At 47.2% G+C, this 19,504-nt stretch overlaps 1 protein-coding gene across 3 annotated transcripts in view; it reads left to right on the forward strand.

Annotated features, from left to right (window-relative positions):
• Positions 1-9,122: 9,122 nt before the first annotated feature.
• Positions 9,123-19,504, forward strand: part of ZNF618 (zinc finger protein 618) — a 163,636-nt gene continuing 153,254 nt past the window's right edge. The window contains exon 1 of one of the 3 annotated variants that reach the window (XM_035564648.2): positions 9,123-9,399. In XM_035564648.2, coding sequence (XP_035420541.1) covers positions 9,346-9,399 — 54 coding nt within the window. In that variant the 5' untranslated portion in view covers positions 9,123-9,345. The remainder of the gene's footprint in view (positions 9,400-19,504) is intronic. The other 2 variants (XM_035564645.2, XM_050714612.1) reach the window with 2 other exon arrangements.

Genomic DNA, 19,504 nt, shown 5'->3' on the forward strand with positions numbered 1-19,504 from the left:
TCGGGGGTACTGTGACAGGACAAGGGGTAATGGCCTTAAACTAAATGAGGGTAGGTTTATATTAAATACGAGGAAGAAATTCTTTACTTGGAGGGCGGTGAGGCCCTGGCTCAGGCTGCCCGGAGGAGCTGTGGGTGCCCCATCCCTGGCAGTGCCCAAGGCCAGGCTGGATGGGGCTGGGGGCAGCCTGGGCTGGTGGGAGGGGTCCCTGCCCATGGCAGGGGTTGGAATTGCATGGGCTTTAAGGTCCTTTCCAACCCAAACCATTCCAAGATTCTGTGATTCTTTTATTTCTACAATATCAGGAGATCCCCCTTGGGAATGGGGATTCCTGGCCAGCTATTGATCAAACATAGGCCTTGCCACAAAGAGCCTCCAGTCTTAAAGCAACAGCAAACAGAAAAAGCGGAAAGACAACTGCTTCAGAAACTGGTCGTATTTAGTAAAGTGTAAGATTTTTGCTAAGCTGCTGAGCTCTCTGGAAAGTCATAACCAGTCCAAAGTGTTTCACAGTAGGTTTCAGTCCCGCTTTCAGTAGGTGGAGCTGGAGGCCCCGCTGCACGCCTGGGATCTGGGGGGACATTCCTGAGGGATCTTCCTGAAGGTTGTGAACCAGCAGCTCCGGACACCTCAAGCTTTTGGTGTGCCCCCAGAGATGCCAGGTAGGGGCGTGACTTTCTATAAAACACTGAGAGGAGCTGATCCCCACTTGAGCAAACCGATCTGATGCTGGTGTGCTGGAGTTGTGCTTTTGGGCCAAGAGGCCCAAAGTGCAACCAAGGGTGCTCCCTAGAACCAAAGGGGCAGAGATGCTGGGGCTGAAGCTTCCCAACCATGGGACAGGGAGATCGCTGCAAACACACCATGTTTGCAGGTCACCCTCTGTTGGCTAAGCCATGCATACAGGTTTATAAATGCTCTTTATGACTCTTGAGCTAATTGTTCAAGGGGAGAGAGAATTCTTCAGAGGCAGGAGTACCCAAGTCTCTTTGGAACCCCTGAGCTGGATCCAAGGGGAGCAAATCTCAGCATCCAAAGGCAAGGACCAGTTTTGTTCCTTGGAGGCTGCATCTGAATCTCTGACCTCGATTTGGAATGTAGTCCCTAGAGGGGCAGAGCCGCTCTGTGTCTCCAGCACCCGCTTCCCTCCCCGTCTGGGCCACAGAGCAGCGTCCTGAGCAGTCAGGATGCGGTCAGGTCTCTGCTTTTGGCACAGCACAGTGGTTGACTTGCCATGGAATGTAAAATGCAGGTTTCCAGAATGCCAAAAAGGTAATTTAAATGTTAAAACATTTGTGATTGCATAAATTGCATGTATTATTCCAATGGAATTGTAGTGGGATTAATCTGACCTTAATAGAATACTACTAATAATTTATATTATTATCTTTAATAATATTAATTCTACTTATTTTTTTTCCATTTACTTTGTTCATTTAATTTAAGGGCAGCTCCATTGAGCTCTGGAGCGTTTAGCTCTTGGTGTGCAGCAGTCAGTTATCATTTGCACAAGTGGGGATTCCACTAGGCAATTTTCAGAGAAATAAAGATCATCTTTTAGTGAAAGGAACTTTAAAAAAATTATAGTATTAAATAAGTAGATATTAATGTGTCATATTTAGAATATAAAACACCCCATAATCTATTGTGAAGTCTCTTCCACCTAAACATATACTTTTTTCCTTCCAGAGGAATCTTTTATTCCGCTGTTTAACTTATTAGGCATTGCCATTCTAACTGTTAAAATAAAATTGTTAGGATCATAATGTCAGGAAAATAAAAACCTTGGCAGTATGATAGTGCCTTCTAAACAGAGCATCACAGTTTGTTGGTGATGAATCGGAATTGCGCATTTCATTAGAATTTATATCACAAGCCAAGGGATGAAGCATTATTTCATTAAGTATCTTGAAATTTCACCAACCTAATGAAGCTGTCAAAATTCTATTAATAAAGCACTGGAAATATTTATTTGTTTGTTTGTTAGCGTGCATTTGCCATTATTTAATGTTGTATTTGCAATTTGTTAATTTACGAGCACAGGCTCAGAGGCGCAGCAAGGAAGAGCACCAAAGGCTGGCGGTGGGGCTGGGGGTGGGGGGTCCCGCTGAGGCTCAGCCCTGCCTTGCAGGGAGGGGCGCAAAGCCCTAATTGCTCTGCACAACGAGCAAGCAGGTGCTCAGGCAAGGAGTAGGACTCTGTTGAAGATGACTGTCGAGGAACCTGCTCAGTTCGGTCAAGCAGTAGAACCACACGCCGCCGCTTTGTTTTCAAAATGATTTTTTAAACTTTTCTGACTTACTTGATTTTGCCCATACTTTGTTTCTCAGTTCATCTCTGTGGGGTAGCAAACTTCAGTGAGTGCTGAGTAATGTTAGTGATTATTATCATTTAAAAAATGCTAAGTTTTACTGAGTGCCATTCGGCAAGGACCGTGGATTTCCTGCTGGTTGCGCCCCTGGGCCGTGCCAGCCCATCCCTACCCGAGGTGGGCCAGCAGCTGTGGTAAGGCTACAAATGCCGACACCTCACATCTGAGCCAGGCTCTTGGGCTTGAATAGCACCGCAGATGTTTACGGGCAGTTTTCAGAGGTGATGCTGTCTGTGGTGGTATGGCACAAAGGGTTTTACTGGCGTGCATCTGGGATGGACATGTTACTCATGCACGGTGAGCATATAAGCAGATAAGCATATAAGCATAAGCAGATGATTGGGAGCACCCCAGATGAGTGCTAATAAAATTAATTATACCAGCTCAGTCTCATACTTGATATATCCTGTTTGTGATGGTAAAAATATTTAGGAAATCTTTCAGTTCTCCAACTTGCCATCCCATGGCCCACATGCAACGTACTGAATGCCTTCAAACGACAACTTACTTTCATTATTCAGACTAACACTTACAACCTGACTCTCCCCTGTGTCTGGGTGCTCCAGAGCAGCCACAGGCCTCCGGAGCTTGCTGCTCCATGAAGCCTCATCCCGCAGGGCCGCACAAGCACCCCAAAATGCACAGTCTGGGCTTGCACTTGTGCCCCTGCTGTTGGGGACCACAGCCGGGTGCAAATCTGTATGGGAAGCTTTGAGGGAAAACCCTGCAAACCAGTGCCACTGAATAAACTTCCAGCTATGAAGCAGAATTTTTAGGAGGCCATTCACTCTAAAATAAATTATCCAAGTGAAATTTATATATAAGATTTCAGAGAATATTAATTACACAGGAAGGTTGCAGGGTCTGCATTATTCTGTTAATAGGATCTTCAGGAAAAAAAAAAAGACAGTTCTGACACAATGCATTAGATTTGTTAAAGGGCCGATGTTTAATTAGTCTTAGCTGATAAATTAATTAATGAATTTGCAAATACATACCCAGGACATGCATTCGATATTCAAAAAGTAGATGCTGGGATTTTGCGGAGAATAGTCTTTAACAAAGAGATTGTATGCCTGCCTGAAGTGCAAAATTCAACATCGCCATAACTACGGATCCCTAAATAGTGATTTCCATAATTACACAATTAAAACAGAAAATCTCAATTTAAGGCATGCAAATATTCTTAATTCTGCTCTGCCATGACACTGTAAAGAAGAGACAGATGAATATGATTATGGGCCCAGAAAGCTACAATTCCTCTGTAATGCTCAGATGACGGCTGCGTGTTATGGCAGAGCAGAGATAGGATTTCCTGAGTGAACTGCATGCACTTCTTTTAAGTACAACTTTAACTTTCAATTTCTTCCGTTTATACTACTTAGCATGGGGATAACTGCAAATCACTTTAATCTAATTTACCCCAAAATAGTGATGATACATCTCTCAGTATAAACTCCTTCTTAACGTAACATCTCCCTAGGAATATCAATACCGCATACAATTTTTCAATTAAAGCAGAAACTCAACCTTTTCTGTCTGAAGAGCATTTTGTTATCTTCTTCTAAGCTTACAGCACCTGATGTGTGGATAAAAAATCCGTCTTCTGGGGATTTTCAGCTAAATCTATTATTTAAATCCCATTTATTAAGGTTCTTTGCTTCAGTGTCTGAATTTTCTTGGACACCTTTTTCCTGCCAAATACAGTCTTCATCATAATGCACATCTTTGAGAAAATACCCCAAGAGCTCCTGTGCAGGCAGCAGGCATGTGCCAACCTGGACCATCTCCTGGGGTTGCCAGCTGGGCTGAATGCACCTGGGGGCTTTATCCATGCAATGGGACGTTCTCCATCAGACCAGCACGTAGTCTCCAGACAAGGCAGCGCTGCTCTGGCTCGCAGCCTCAGCACCCATCGCCTCCTGTGTAGCCCCTCGGGAGGGCAGATGGGCTCCAAGCATCCTCCTCCCATAAGGGTCCACCCCATCTGGTGGGCCCACAGCCGAGGATCTGCTGCCATCACACCTCCAGATTAAGGCAGGGTAGCTTCCCGTGCTGGGAGGTGGCCACTCCATGACTTGTCGAAGGCAGAAGGAAGCTCTTTGTTGTAGCAATAAACCTTTTGCGGTCAGCAGAAATCTGTTGCATGGTCATTAAAGAGTAAAGTGTAAGAGGTGCCCCACGGCTTGGGATTGTATTGCTTTGCAGTTTGCTCTGGAGAGTGTAGTGTTTATAAAATCTTAATGCTTTTAAAATCATAGGTTTCTTGTTTTATACAGGTAACGTGTACACTCACATACTTACAAATGCTCCCACACCCATGTGCTTCCACGTGAAATTCAGCCACATTCTGAGACTTGCATGGCTCCAGCCCTGTCACCAAATCATTCAGAACAGGGGGAGAAAAGCACCTTGTGCATCCGACACCATGCACCAGTTCAGCACTCAGAGGGCTATTGCTTTCACGGGGATTTCCCACGGACAGGGCTTCATCGTCGTCACCCAAACAGAGCCAATCCTAGTGAGTCAGCCACTGCAATTTCTGAAAAAGACTTTGATGCAAATGAAGAATTCATTCATCATCCTGTAGAGAAAAACATTGGACCTAAAAATCCTGCTCCACACAGTTGGTTATTTAGTGCATTATTGGTATCAAGCCATTGCAGAGAGCATCCGTCTCTGTTGGATGCAAGGGCCAAACTACGATCACCACAGGCCCCTTAGAGGGGTCTAAGCACTGACAGCAAGTGCTCAGAGCATAAAAGATCCCCCAAAAGGAGGGTACAAAGAGGATCACAACTGGAAAAAGAAGGACCAGGAGCAGCTTGGTGCTGACAAGGACAAATACAATCCAACTCTTTCTTTCACAGAACCACTGGCAAACATTTTGATGAGTTTAAATGCCTCAGAGTGAAGCAAATGGAGGGTGCTGGGGTCAGGAAGAGTGAAGTGGGGATTTTTTTTGCTGGTCTCACAGATATCTTTACAGATAGGGGTGATTTATAAATAGCCATTTTGCCATTTCCTGATTGCGGTTTGCCGACTCTGCCTTATTTATGGTAGCGCACGAGAAGTGCTCAGCACTTTGCTTCGGTGCATGCCCCAGCGCAGGGCTTCAGACGCAGAGTTCAAACTTCGGAGCGGGCACCGAAACAAATGGATCCCCTGCCACCCGTCAGGATCACCTTCAGCATCTCGTGACAGATGCTGTGAGGACTGTGATGCTCTTACGGAATAGACACCGTGCTGCCTGCCTTGAAAATACGCTGGGGTGAAACATGCAAATACAGTACCACAACAGATTATCAAGCTTGTAGAGCCAGCCCTCTTACATATGCATGTTATGACAGTCTTTAATCATATTAACACATCAGTGTATTGCAGGCAGGACCCTCCCTCCTCCAACACATGGGAGGATCCAGGATGGCATTCCCAGCCTGGAATGGCTGTGGAGCTTCCTCGAGAATGGGAATTGGGAATTGCTGCTGCCCCATTTCGCAGATGGGAAAGCAGAAGTCAAAACATCCAGGCTGGGAATGCTGAGCTGGTGTGAGCCCCTGCTGTGCCCTCTGCCTGTGGCAACCTGGAACTGGAATAATGAGAAAAGACATCAACCTTTATCAGAAGGTCATTTTTGAATGGACCGTTCAGTAGCTGTCACCCAACACAGCTTGGAAGACACTTAAAAAGTGAGGATGCGGGTTTTCAGGTTCTGGTCACCAACCATGGGGAGATTTTGACAGAAAAAGCAGAAACCTGGCATCAGGCAGGATAGATGAGCCCACTGAATGTTACCGGTGCAGCAGGCTGGCATGGTCAAAATGCCTTTCTCTAACACGCAGGAGAAAAGGGCACCTCATCAGAGGGACATCAGCCAGAGTGACACCACGGGTATCTCATCCTACCAGCATTAAATCATCCTTGGAACATCCTCCGACTTAATCAGTAGAAATTTCCTAACTCAAAACTGTAGAAATTCTGTGTTAGACCTCACACTGATAGATGAGAACAGGCCATTCTTCAGGTGGAAGTGATCACAATTTGGTTATATTCATTATGCACAAACAGGATGAGAGCCAAGCTCAGCAGTATAAACACGTGCTGATTTTGGAGGGCCAGTTTCACACAGCCAAAACCAACCAGCACCCAGGACGAGGACTTCAAGCACAGAAATCTGCCCAAGAACTGGCAACTCTCCTGTGGACCCCAACCCCATCGGCCACGTTAGGTGGACAGCCAGAGCAGACAGCAGGGGCAGAGGAAAAGGTATAAGAAGATATAAGAAGGCCTGGTTGGTGTTCCTGGCAGTTTCCTGATTGCTACTCAATTTCTGCATTTGTTCTGTATCTACAATCAGAAGAAATGGGAGAGGATTTGGGGAGGAGGGCTGAGGAAGCTCTAACACTGCCCTTCCAGAGGGAAGAGAGACCTTAAAAGAACGCAAGGGATGATTTATCTACATGGCCCACAGAAATGGGATGGCAGGAGGCTCCCCCATCTTCCAAATGCACCAAATGGGAGCAAAGCTGGGTTAGGTTTGACATGAGTCATGGATTTGTCTTTAGCAGTGGAGGTGATGATGGTTGGCCTCATCATTGTGAGTTGTGATGGATTTTCTGTAGCTGAAAGTGTTTAAATCAGCACTGGATGTTCAAGGACACAGTTTAAAGGGACATAGGAGCAGCCTTACTGTAAAACTAAGGAGTGGTAAAGTGTTTCACGGTGCCATGCTCGAGACAGACCGCGTCCCTCACCCAGGGGCTGCAGCACAGCCAACCCAGCTGTCGGCTTCTCATTCTGCAGGCTTGGGTGGGCTGTGCCATGGATCTGTCACAGCCACTGAGGCAACTTGTGCTTCTGCCCTCCTCTCTGAAGGTGCTGCTGGGGCTCTGTAGGCACATCGGTGGTGCTGGGTGCAGCTGGGGCACGTTGTTTGTTGAGTGGGTGCAGAAGAGGCTCCGACCCATGCGGAAGCACACAAATGTAAATGTTAGACATCACGTTACCCAGAGGTGCAAAGATTTTCGCTCTCTACCATCTTTGAGCAGGTCTCCTAAAGCCTCTAGAAGGCATCTCAGCACGGAGGCACTGGGCCCTCTGCTCCAGAGGATGCAGCAGCACGGGCTGGGACCAGGCTGTGAAGCAGACTGAACCCCGCGTCCTTCCTTCTTTGGGGGTTTTCTCCAAAAACCTGTATTTTTGCACCTGAGAGTGGAAAGTCTTAAAGGTTGAGGAACTGCCCTTGGGCAAATGAGCATCCTAAACGCGGCTGTTTTTTGTTTTGTTTTGTTTCCCCCCCCAATCTTCCTCATACTTATTACATGCATTGAACATCCTATTTGGCTTCACGCTTGACCTTGGGGGACTCCTTGCTCCTCTTTACACTGCGCAGGGGGTGACAGAGCCTCACGAGCGCGCTTTGCCTCCTGCCTTCCCACATCCCTTCTAAGCTCATTGGAAAAACATCTTCCCTTGCCCAACTTCACCAATTCCCCTGCCCCTTTGCTTTTATTTAGCTCTGTAATTACATTATCTGATTGTACAGCATTTTGCAATGAAATCTGCATGAAAGATATTAAAAAAATAAATTTCTATTTCGCAATGTCTTTGAAGCTATCTTTAGTCCGGGCAACCAGAATAAAACCAGTGCTTGACTCTTCACAAATTTTCTGCTTCGTGGAGCTCTTGGGAAAGAGGGCTTCATGGGCCGGGGCAGGGAAATCCATGAGTTCAGATTATTTTATTAATACTATTAATAACTATCTTTTTGGCAGTGCTTCACAAGGGAGAAAAACACCAGGTATGCGCAAGATGTAATTATGTTTATAGTTAATGCTGAATGTTTTCCATGGGAGAAAAAGCGCCATGTTTTTTTTTTTCTTTTTCTTTCTTTTTTTTTTTTTTTTTCCCGAGGAAAACAGCAAATTTTGCCGGGCAGCACCAAACGTCGCGAGGACGTGCTGGGGAAGAGCTCTTTCTCAGAGGGAGATGGTGGCGGGATGAGTTTCACACGAGGATGGGGACTTAATGCTTATTGTGAGAGACTTCTCAAACAGGGGGTGTCACCGCGCTCCCGAGCGCGGGGGCTCCGCGCGCAGCGGGCGCTGCCCACGCCGGCCGCGCTGCGGGGGACGGGGACGGGGACGGGGCGAGCGGGCGGCGGGGAGCGGGACCCGCCGCCAGCCCCCTCCCGCCCGGCCCCGCCGCCGGCCCGGCTCTCGCCCCGCGCCGCCCGCGGCTCCGCGGCTCTCGCCCCGCCGCAGGCCGCCGGCTTTCCGCCGCCCCCCGGGGCGGCAGCGGGGCGCTTCGACGCCGCCGCCGCCGCCGCTCGCCCCGCGGCCCCTCGCCGGCCGCCCCCGGCCCCCGCCGCGCCCCGCAGCCCGGCCACAGCCACCCCGCGGGGGGCGGCGCGGCGCGGGGCTCGGCGCGGCCGGGGGCGCTTTCCCGGCCCCACGGCGCGGAGCGGCCCCGCGCCCGCCGGGCGGCGGCGGCGGCGGTGGTGCCCGTCGCGGGGCCGGGCCGAGCCGTGCCGGGGCCGCGCGGGGGCGGAGGGCAGCGCGGGGCCGGCCGGCGGCGCGGCGCGGCTCCCGCGCTGGGCCAGACTCAGCCCCTTTCTCCCGCCGCCGCTGGCTGCGAGCGCGCTGCGGCTGGAGCTGCCCCCAGAGCGGCTTCGTGATGGCGGCGGCGGCGGCGGCGCGGGCTCGGCAGCGGGAGGCGCCCGCCCAGCCCTGCGCGCCGCGCCGCTAGCGGCAGCGCCCGTGCCCGCGGCGGCCGCCCCGGCCCATGCCCCCGGGGGGAAGGGGGGCTGCAGCAGCCCGGCGAGCCGCCCACCCGCGCAGCGGGGGCATCGCCCCCACTCGCCGCTCCTGGGAGGGCGGAAAGGAGGCAGCGGCGGCGGCGGCGGCGCCGGCATTGTGCGCGGCGGATCGCAGGCCCCGGCGGCGCGGGGCTCGCCTGCCTCCCGCCCCAGCCCCATGAACCAGCCGGACGGCTCCGCTCCGGCGGCGGCGGCGGCGGCGGGAGCGCAGGTACGCGGCGGCCGGGCGGCGTGTCCCCGGGGGGAGGCGGAGGGAGCGGGGAGGGAGGGCGGCAGCCGCAGCCGCCCCGTCGCGGAGCCCCGCCGGCGGCGCTTTGGCGCAGTGCGCGGGGGGCGCCGCCGGGGCAGCCGGACCCGCGCCGCCGAGGCCTCCCGGCCCGGCCCGGCCCGGCCCGCGCCCCTCGGACCGGGGCGGAAAACAAAGCGGCGCCCAGCAGCCATGTCGGCGGGGACGAGCCGCCGGCCGCCTCGCCTCGCCTCCGCGGCCCGGCCCGGCCCCGCGCCCGCTCCCCGGCCCGGCTCGGCTCGGGCCGGCCCGGCCCGGCCCGGCGCCCCCGGCCCCGCGCTCCGGTCCCGTCTTTCTCCCTGCTGGAGCTTCTCCCCCCCCCCCCCCCCCCCCCCTCGCTCCCCTTCTCGTTTTTTTTTTTTTTCTTTCTAATTTTCCTCCCAAACGGTAGTTTTTTTTTTTTTTTTCCATTAAAACGACGCCACCTAGAGGAGACTATTTTCGTAAATAAAAAAAAAAAAGAAATTAAAATTGAAAAAAAAAAAAAAGAGGAAATATTCAGCTATTTCTTATTTTTAAGAAAGTTGGCGCCGGGCGGGGCGGTGCGGGGCCAGCGGCCGGGGGGGACCCCGGCACCGCCCCGCCCGGCCAAATTTTATTTTTGTCCCTTTGGAAGCAAAGCCCTGCTCATATGTAAATGAAAATTAAGCTGGAATTTGAATGAATTCAGGTTTTTCTCTCCCCCCCGACCTCCCCCCCCCCCCGGTTCTCCTGAAGGAAAATAGAGGCTGGAAGCAGCAGAGTGCTCGGGAATCCAACTCGTTCAAGTTGGAGGTGGGCACCTCTGGATTAACTGCAATAAAATGATTAGTTTGGGAAAGTGGGAGAATTGCTGTTACGGAGCAATTAAGAATTGTACTTCATTGTAATTTTGAACTTGCCTACCACGGTGTGCCAGAACGGGTTTTTGCTGCAGTGCTTAAAGTTACTTGTTTCAAATAAGGAGTTTTGCAGGAAAATTAGACCGTAGAAAATTTGCTGTGGACACACCCAATTTTTTTTTTTTTTTTGTGATTTTGGATTTCATGCAAAACTGCTCTTAAACAATAAGATTCTAAACACGGTCCAGGAAAACACGAGGACAAGCAAAATTAAGAGTCGAATGTCAGTTTTATTTTTGAATTTCTTGGCTTTTCTGATGGTTTCTTCTGGCATAATTAAAACATAGTTTCCAGCATTTAATTTCCTACTTCATTTGTAAAGAAAAAATTTCCATAGTAGGGTTTTTTTCCTTTTTTTTTTTTTTTTTAAGCACATGCAGACTGTAACTACTCCAGATACTGTGGATCTTATAAATCTAGTATTTGCACAGGTTTATTATAAGGTCCGCCATGATATTATGAATGTGCATAATTAACAATATTGTGAAAAATTAATTGAAGATTTAGTGATTTTGATTATTTTTTTTTAACAGTAAATGTGAAGTGCCTTTTCAGGGCTCTGCCATGATATTTTTCACAATTTCAAAATCCTTTTTCTCCTTGACTCTTACTGCAAAGCCTTCCTGGAGTTTGAGATGAAAATCTTTTTTTTTTTTTTTTTTAATTTGTTGTCATGTTCAGATTATTTTGCTGTTACGGGGAGCCTGCAAGTTTAGGACTGTGCACAGACTGGTTTGTTATTGTAGGGTTGCCCTTGAATACTGGGGTCTTGGTATTGATCTTTTAAAAATAAATAACAAAAGAGCTCTGAAACATGCATTGTTTCAATAAAAAGCAATATAGGAGAGAGATGCATGGCCTTTCCACCCAAAAGTGGGGGAGGGAGAGGAAGGGAAAGATTAGGTCAACATTGAGTTTTACCAACCTTGACACAGTCTCCTCTCTAAAATGGGGACAAAATAGCAAGATGGCTGGCTCCACAGCTGCAGCAGTTCTTTTTTTTTTTTTTTTTTTTTTTTTTTCTTTTTTGAAAAGGCATTTTTAAATTTTGAACTCAGAAGAGTTTGTAGAGCTGCCGGGCACCCACCCACAAATGTTGAATTGTAACTGCTTAAAAAAAATTAAAATTCAATCTGGAATGAATTTTTAAATCTGAATTTCAAACCCCTGAAAAGTTTCTTCTGTTTTAATTTTATTTCATTGTAACTTGATCTTTGTTTGAAATTAGGCAGCACTGGCTGAAAAATTCAAGGTTCTGAGGCTGTTTTTCACCCTGCTCCCATTATTTTATTTCACATTTTGTGTTTCTGGGGGGGGGGAGGGGGGGCGATGAAAAAATTTGCAAAGCAGGATAATTCTCTTGGGTGGAGGAGAAAATATTCTGAAATGTCAACTTCATATTTTTATTTTTGCGTTTATTCCCCCCCAACCCCCCCAACAAGGACCCACCCTCTTCCTGAATCTTTTTTAGCAAATAATGAAACAAGTACCACGGTTACAGACCTGCAGTGGTACAGATAGAGCGGGGTGGCACATATGGGCAAAAATTACACACAATGCTCTAAATTGGATTAAACAATCCCGGAGAATATTTTATTCATGGTTTCAGCCAGGAAGCTGTAACGTGCTGGCTTTTCCATGTTCTTATGTGCCAAGAATTCCCTTCCTTGAGCTGCACCCCAGAACTTTCACTGACTCTATGATTATACCAAAAGAGACTGTTTAGCTGTAATTTTTTTTTTAAGGTTTCATACTTTTTTTTTTTTTTTCCAAACAGAGAGCTTTTGATGCTGCTCTTTCTCTCCCTCTGTGCTCCCCCCACCATCACCCTGAGATCTGGGGAGAAACCCTGTGGCTGCATTGTAGGATCGGGGGGGTTACGCATTGATGGGTGCTGCATTTAATTATAAATAATGGCATATCTTTGGTTTGGGGCCACAAATACGGTGTTTTAGGGTTTTGTGTTTAAAGTTTATCGTGCTCTCCTAAAATATCATTATTGAAATTAGTTTTTATCTATCGTAACCTGTTTTAGTCTGTTGTGAGAATAAGTGAATTGTCTTGAGGTGGTTATTGGGGATGTGCTGTGTGTTGCACGTCTCCTCTGCAGAGATTTGAAATGCAAGGCAATAGTACTCGGTTGCAACTTGTGGGGATGCTGTCATACAGTAGGTGTGCGTACCGCAACCTTTACAGTCTTTAACTCTGCGTATATCAGTTTCATTTAAACAACGGCTTCCATTATATATTCCACTGGTGATGAAAAGCCGCGGTTTAGGTTATAATGGGTTTCTGAATCTAACCTTTCTGAGTGCTGGTGTCCTTCCAGGAGAAGCCTCCTCTTGCTTGAAAAATTTTTCATAATTTTTCATTGCAGTCTGCTTTCAGAGGATTTTTTTTTTTTCTGGAAAGTTGATCAGTATTTATCATTTTAAAAATTGCTCTTGGGCAGCCAGGGAGGGGGAGGGGAGGAAACAGCGATACCAACGCCGCACTGGTGGCAGGACTGAAACGTGCTTTTGAAAAAGGAAAAATTTTCAAAAAGTACCCAGTCCTCAGCGAGGGATGAAAATAGACACAACATTATTAAAGTAGTAGATAATATTTACACAAGCTCAATATAAAATGTTACGATCCTATTCGCATAACTCCAGAATAATTTAAATATATATCACTGCCGTAATGCCGTGCGTAGTACAGGTCTGGGTGCAGTCACGTGGCTCTGGTGATGCACAGCCAAGTTTGCAATTAGGCAAGCGCGGTAGTGAAATTAGGCTTCCAAAAACTGGATTTTTTTAAAAAATTTGTATTTTATGTTGGAAACCTGATGTTTCCAACATAAAACAGCTTGTGCTGGGAAGGAGTTGGGGTTTATGCCCTGAGGCTGTTCCGTGGGCAGCTCGGGCGTCCTTCAGGTTTGGGAACGGGCACAGCGTCCATCCACACAGGGCAGCAGGACAGCTCGGCCCAGATAACGTCCATCGCCCTGCCTGCGTGTGCAAAGCACGGTGTGTGTACAGAGGGGCTGGTGGATCACAACTGCACCTGCTGCTGCTGCCCAGGGCACTGCAGGTTACTCTAATTCATCTTCTGATCCCCATCAACAATTATTTGTATGCTAATTGCGCTGGGGGCTTTCAGGAGCAGCCTAACGTGGACAGCATTGGTCCTGCAGTGTGCAGGAACGTGCCTTTTGTGTCGTGGTGCTGGCAGGATTAGGCCCTGGTTGTAAGTGGTGGGAAAAGCGGTGGCAAGAGAGCACCTGGGCACGGGGACTGCAAGTGGCTGGAGGTTGTGGTTGCTTTTCGGTGACGGACAAAAGTAAATGCCGCCGGGAGATACTTATTCCTTGTAATTTCTCAGTTTCTGAGCTGTTAAAACTACAGCATTATGTATATTTGGAATTGGGCATTTATGGATTCGGTTTGGCCGTACTGCATTTTCTGGGGAAGAAGTTTAATTTTTAAAGGTCTTTTATGGATTAATTGCTAGTCATCTGCCTCCTTTTTGCTTTTGTTTGGTTCCTTGAATGTCTCTTGATTATTCTGTACTATGTGATGCCAATTTAGTGGTTAACTAGTATGCAAACTACATCTGGACGTGTTGACTTTGCATTAACAATCATTGATTTGTCTGGAGCAAGGGAATAGAAATGAATGATGCTGTTTACCATGGATAGTATATGAAAAATAACCATTTGCGATGTATCTTTCATCAGTGGCATGCAGCTCTGGTGCAGCTTGTCACAGCGGCTCTACCTCATCAGCAGTCGCGTGAGAGCTGAATTTTTAAGCCCTAGCACTTGGAGTGGGAAAGAAACCCAGGAAAGCAGCTGCACATGGTGTATGGTGAAGGTGGTGACTGCGTACCTGGCGTGGAAGAGGCTTGGCATGTGGCTCCTGGTCTCCTTGGTTAGCTCTTGGGGTGGTGGAAGGGGCGTAAAGTTGTGGCAGAAAGGGAGGGGTAAGAAATTAATTTATATATATATGGAGCTTTTCAGTTGAACGTTATAATCACCAATGGTAAGTGGCGGGCTGCTTCTGTGACAGCTGAGGGCCTGCAATGCCTGTGACAGGAGGAGCATGGTTGGCTCCCATCCCCACCTTGTCTTGCAGATCCCAAGATGTGCCTGCAGTGCATGTTCAGGTGAGTTGCGGGACAGGGGAGATTGTGCTACATGCTTGGGTCTTCTTCAGAAGAAGGAAGGGCTGAAGGACTTTCCCAATGAGTGAGTCCCTTCCCAAGACACGTGACGCTGGAGACAGCAGATTGTTTATAAAGGTAGGGTTCCTTCCCTTGGTTGATGTTGGATATTTACACCTTGAATCTGTCCTCCTCCTCCTCCAGTCCTGGTCCCTGTCTGCCATGCTGTCCATAGGACTCTGGTGGTGTGTGAAGTTGATTGTGAGCATCTATCTTCCTTTTGGGCTTGGGTCAGCAGCTTTGGTTCTTTGTTTTCAGAAATTGCTGAAATTGTGTTTGCCAGTTGGATACCGTAATGATGGATATAGGTAGCCTCCTGTGATGTGGGTATCCTACACCGACAATATTGAGCATCTAAACGCATGTGGAGGTGTTGGGCAAGCTGCATGATGGCTTTGTTGAGTTATTTGGGTTTTCCGTGTTTGATTATTTGTTGCTCCCAAAGTGAGTGATGTCAAACATGGCAGAAGATTAATAAGAGAAATGTGTCCTTCATACTCTTGAAAGTGTGGCTGCAAAGAAGTTCCTTATTCAGAGGTATATTTTGGGGAGGGATACAGCACTGAGGGTATGAGTGGTGTAGAAGCACCTCGATATTAGCAGATTAGGCTCTGCACCTGTACTTAAACCACTTCCTCTGTGCCAATATAGAAGAGGTTTTATGCTCTACATTTTTTTTTGACAACTGATTGGCAGTTAACTCAGGTGTGCAACCCATCTGAATGGTCGTGCTGGCATGCTGGAATCCTTTTCTCCAACTGGGACATCTCAGGGAGTGGAGTTTGCTTGATGAGAACCCAGGTACTCCCCGGGGAAGTCAAAGCAGCTGAACCCCTGAGCTTGTGCCTCTATGGGTGTAGAACGATCCAGATGATCCTGGATGAGGTCAGGGCAGAGCTGCAGGCTGGTGGTCCCACCAGGCAGAGACCAGACTTGCGGTGATGTGCTGCATCTGGAGAACCTGGAGGCTATGTGGCTGGTTTGCAGTAAAACTGCAGTGCTGTGGGGCAGCCATGGCTGTCCCCGTGCTGAGGGCCTGGGGTGAAGGGCACAATGCTTGTCACTGGTGGGACCAGTGTCAAAACACCAATTCTGCTAGGGCAGCTCTTCTCGGGAGTCTTTCTCCTCTGTCATTATTTCTCTAACCTATATTGCCAAGGTACTCCTTAACGTGTGCTTTAGAAAGGCTTAGCTGGTGCACTGTACCTGCAAAGATTTAATTACATAGGCAAGGCCTTCCTTGCTTGTAATTTACAGTACTGCTGTTTGTTTCGCATCTATATTTGGCTGTCATAATGTGAAAAATAATGCTGGAAGTGGAAAAGCAGTGACGAGATTTTGTGTATCCTGATGCTGGCTGACAAAGGGAAGATGCCAACATTGATGTGTGGAGCAGAGGCTTGGGACTGTTGAAGCCTCTGAGAAGCCATCGTGTGTGGAGGGAATCACTACAAGTATTTATGGTTATGTGTATGGTTATAGTGTCCGAGAGACTTGGTGTAGCGATGGTTATAGTGTCCGAGAGACTTGGTGTAGCGATGGAGGATGGTGAGGCTTGGGCACTGCCTGGGCCTTCGGCTCTGTACTGGCCAGGGCTCGGGCTGCAAACACAAGGGGCTCAGTGAACATCAGTACACTGGGTGTTTTTAAACACTGGGGATGGTATTGCGTGAGGTTCAGCATCTCAGCAAGTGACAGAAGTAAAACCAGGGGTGCTCACCAGGCCTTCCTTCAGCTGCCAGCTGAGCAAGTGCTCCGTGGGCCAGATGCGGTCACGGTCCTGTGCTGGTGCCATGCGGCACCGCTGTGTCCTCGGGGCCTTCCTTCATAATGCTCGTTGCAGTTTCATTTTGCTAGGTATATTCTGGCAACAAGTAATTTTTCAAAAGTTAATTTTTTACTCTGTGTGGGTGTAGGTGTCCTTTCCTGTCTGAAAATAACAACAGAAGTAAGTTTTCAGCAGAACTTGGGTTTGCTTGCGTTGAAGGCCCATCATTTAGGTTCTGCTTAGAGTATGTGGAGAACAATTTTAGTAGAAGTATTTAATTGCTTTAGGCCCATTTATGGAAGTATTAAACCTCGGTGTTCAGAACTCTGTGGCCAAAGCCAGCAGCTCTGTGGAGAGGAGAGCCCGACAGGCTGATGTGGGGGGAGCAGAGCGGGGTGGTAGAAGTGGGGGCACTGGGGCCTTGGGGTGTGCGCCTCTAACCAGGGCTCGGAGGTGTCTGTGTTTTGGTGAGTTGTCTTTTTTTTGTGTGACTATTTTAATTACTTGGCTACATGAGGGAAGAAGGAAACTCTACTTCAGCAGATTCGTATGATTTCTTATATTTAGACTGCTGGGTGTACTTTGGGAGTAGAGCTGAGATTACCCTGTCAGTCGTGTGTGAACTGCCTCAGTAGAGCTGTACCTCAAAACCCAAGAACAGCCACAGGCTTCTGGGTGTAAATCTGTCACTCGAGGTCTGGTGCTCTTCAGTCTGTGAGTTGCAAATCCTGAGTTTTTACCAGTGTTCGTGATGCTCATAATTTTGAGGGTGAGAAGGAAGGGTCATAAGGACAGAAGATAATTATTTGCTGGAAACAAAATACCTTCTCAGATTTCTGAATGCATTTTTGAAACCAGTGTAGGGAGGCACAGCTGGATTTGGGTCTGGTGCGTAGCGGAGGGGAACTGAAAACCCCATTGAGAATCGATGAAATTCCTCTGTGCAGTTAGGTGATGCTGTCAGCAGGAGCATATGTTGGGACCTTGAGATGCTCAAGTGTGACCTGGGGACAGTGGTGGTGGCAGTGACGCATGAGATGGGTCAGGACTGATGTTTGGTGTCCCTGGTGCTGCGGCGATGGGCATGAGCTGGTGGGATCATCACAGGCCAGCAGGGATGTGGACGAACTCTGCAGCAAATGAATTAATAATTTAACAAAGCAAAGACTTGTTGTGGGTGTATTTTGACTCTTTGTCATATTTAGATTGTTTTGGGGCATGTGGCTTCTGATATCTGCTCATGGTTAATGCCACCAAGGCATACTACGTATTTATCTGATGGAGGGATATTTTTGCCTTCTTATCTCTCTTTATTGTAAAGGCCTATAAATTCAGCTGGGTGGTGATAACAGCAGTTAGAATTAGCGTTTCTCCTTCATCGTGTTTTTTAGGATATTGCCAGAGAGAAAGCCTTGGAGGGGGACCCGCTCTGCTGTGGGCCGGGAGGCAGAGTATGTCTGGAGCAAGTTTGTAGGGTTGGAGTTGCAATGTGCGTGGTTTGAGAGTAGCGATGCAGTTCCCGCTTCTGGAATCGGCACGCAGATGTCAGAGAGATGTAGGCACGGGTCCATTGGAGCACCCTGCACTTACTGGCAATAGTCTTGCTGTTTATAAATGAGAAAAAACACCCCCAAACTGACAAAAATGAAAGGCCTTTTTTTCTGAAACCTTGCGTGGATTTAACTTTTTCTTATTTTTTTTTTAATGTCTTAATTGGTTTATTTGCTAAGAAGTAGATTTACTGAGAATGCTCCATTGCTTTTGGTTTCTAATAATGTTGTGTAGATAGCAGTCACACGTTGTGAATGTTTGTTTGTCTAACTCGTATATGTTTGTGCTTTCCTCATTTTACAGAGAACTCTTTGGCCTTCCTATTCCAGCATAAACAGTGCTTGTGATTGTAGTTCATTATGTGATATTTAAAATGTATAAAATGAAATGTTCCTGTCTACCTTAAGCAGACATATGTCTACATTTTACAAATTAACCTAATTAAATATATATGTAGAAATTTATGATATTCAGCTCCTAGCGTAAGATATGCAATTAGCATCCATGGAGCCAGGAAGGAATTTTCCATTTGTGTCTTGACTTTTCCTCATAGGATGTGTTTTTTTTTTTTTTTCTTTCAATGCTTTAATTTTTGTTCTGCTTAGGAATTCACGTAGGGACTAGTCCTAAAGGGATTTATGCTTGTGGTTAAATTTCCTCAAAAGGAGCTTTGACTGAAGTCAGTAAAATGGTACCTAAATACTGCACTTCAGCCTATCCCTGTAACTGTGCAGGACAGAAGGATTTCGTTTTGTTAAGACAATATTATCATGAGCAAAATATCATTCTGGAGGAAAAATGGCACTAGAATATTTACATTTTTCAAGCCTCTTCCTTCCTCCTACCCGAAAATAGAAAAAAAAAATTATCTGTCTCCTCTGGATTTATGTAATTTTCAAGTGTTAGGCCAGCATTGTTTCCAAAACACACAGTCCTTCCACCTTAACTCTCTCTATGGCAAGAGAGCCCTTGCGCAATAAATACAAGGAACATATTCCATTAATATATGCTCTCATATAGAACTGTTCTGGCACCAGGAATAATACATTTTAGTTTCTTTTCTGCCAAAGTGTTTTTTTTTTTTTTTAAGTTGGATCACACTATAATAGTTTGTTATATAAATAATCATTTAGTCTATTTTGCATCTCAATAGTTGAATGCATTTTATTCACAAAAAGCCTTTTTTCCCCCATAAACATCCCCACTGTTACCCAAAGGTACTCTTTCCTAGCAAAACCCACAAAGTGAATGACGTTCCCAGCTTAGCTATTTTAATGATCCCACAAACCAAAAAAAGCCATAGGAAATTTTTCAAAAGCAAACTGCAGAAACATGTTTTTGGGACATCATAACTTTTAGACTTTTTGTCCAATTATTTTTGTTAGATTTTCCAAGTAGTCATAACAGCAAGCTGTAAACTCGAAGAATTTGGGACTGTTCTTTCTTTCTGTGGAGAAAGTTTAGGGCTTTTAAACTTGACCCGAAATGGAGCAAAGCTGACTCAAAGAGCATCCTTGAACAAAGCCACGGGGCTGTAGACCCGGCAAACATTCTGGCTCTGTTGCTAATTTGTGTTCGAGAACTATTAATAATTTTGTGCGAGGAAGGTGAGATGTTGGATCATAAC

The sequence above is a fragment of the Cygnus atratus genome, chromosome 19 (genome assembly GCF_013377495.2).
Source record: "Cygnus atratus isolate AKBS03 ecotype Queensland, Australia chromosome 19, CAtr_DNAZoo_HiC_assembly, whole genome shotgun sequence".
Taxonomy (NCBI): domain Eukaryota; kingdom Metazoa; phylum Chordata; class Aves; order Anseriformes; family Anatidae; genus Cygnus; species Cygnus atratus.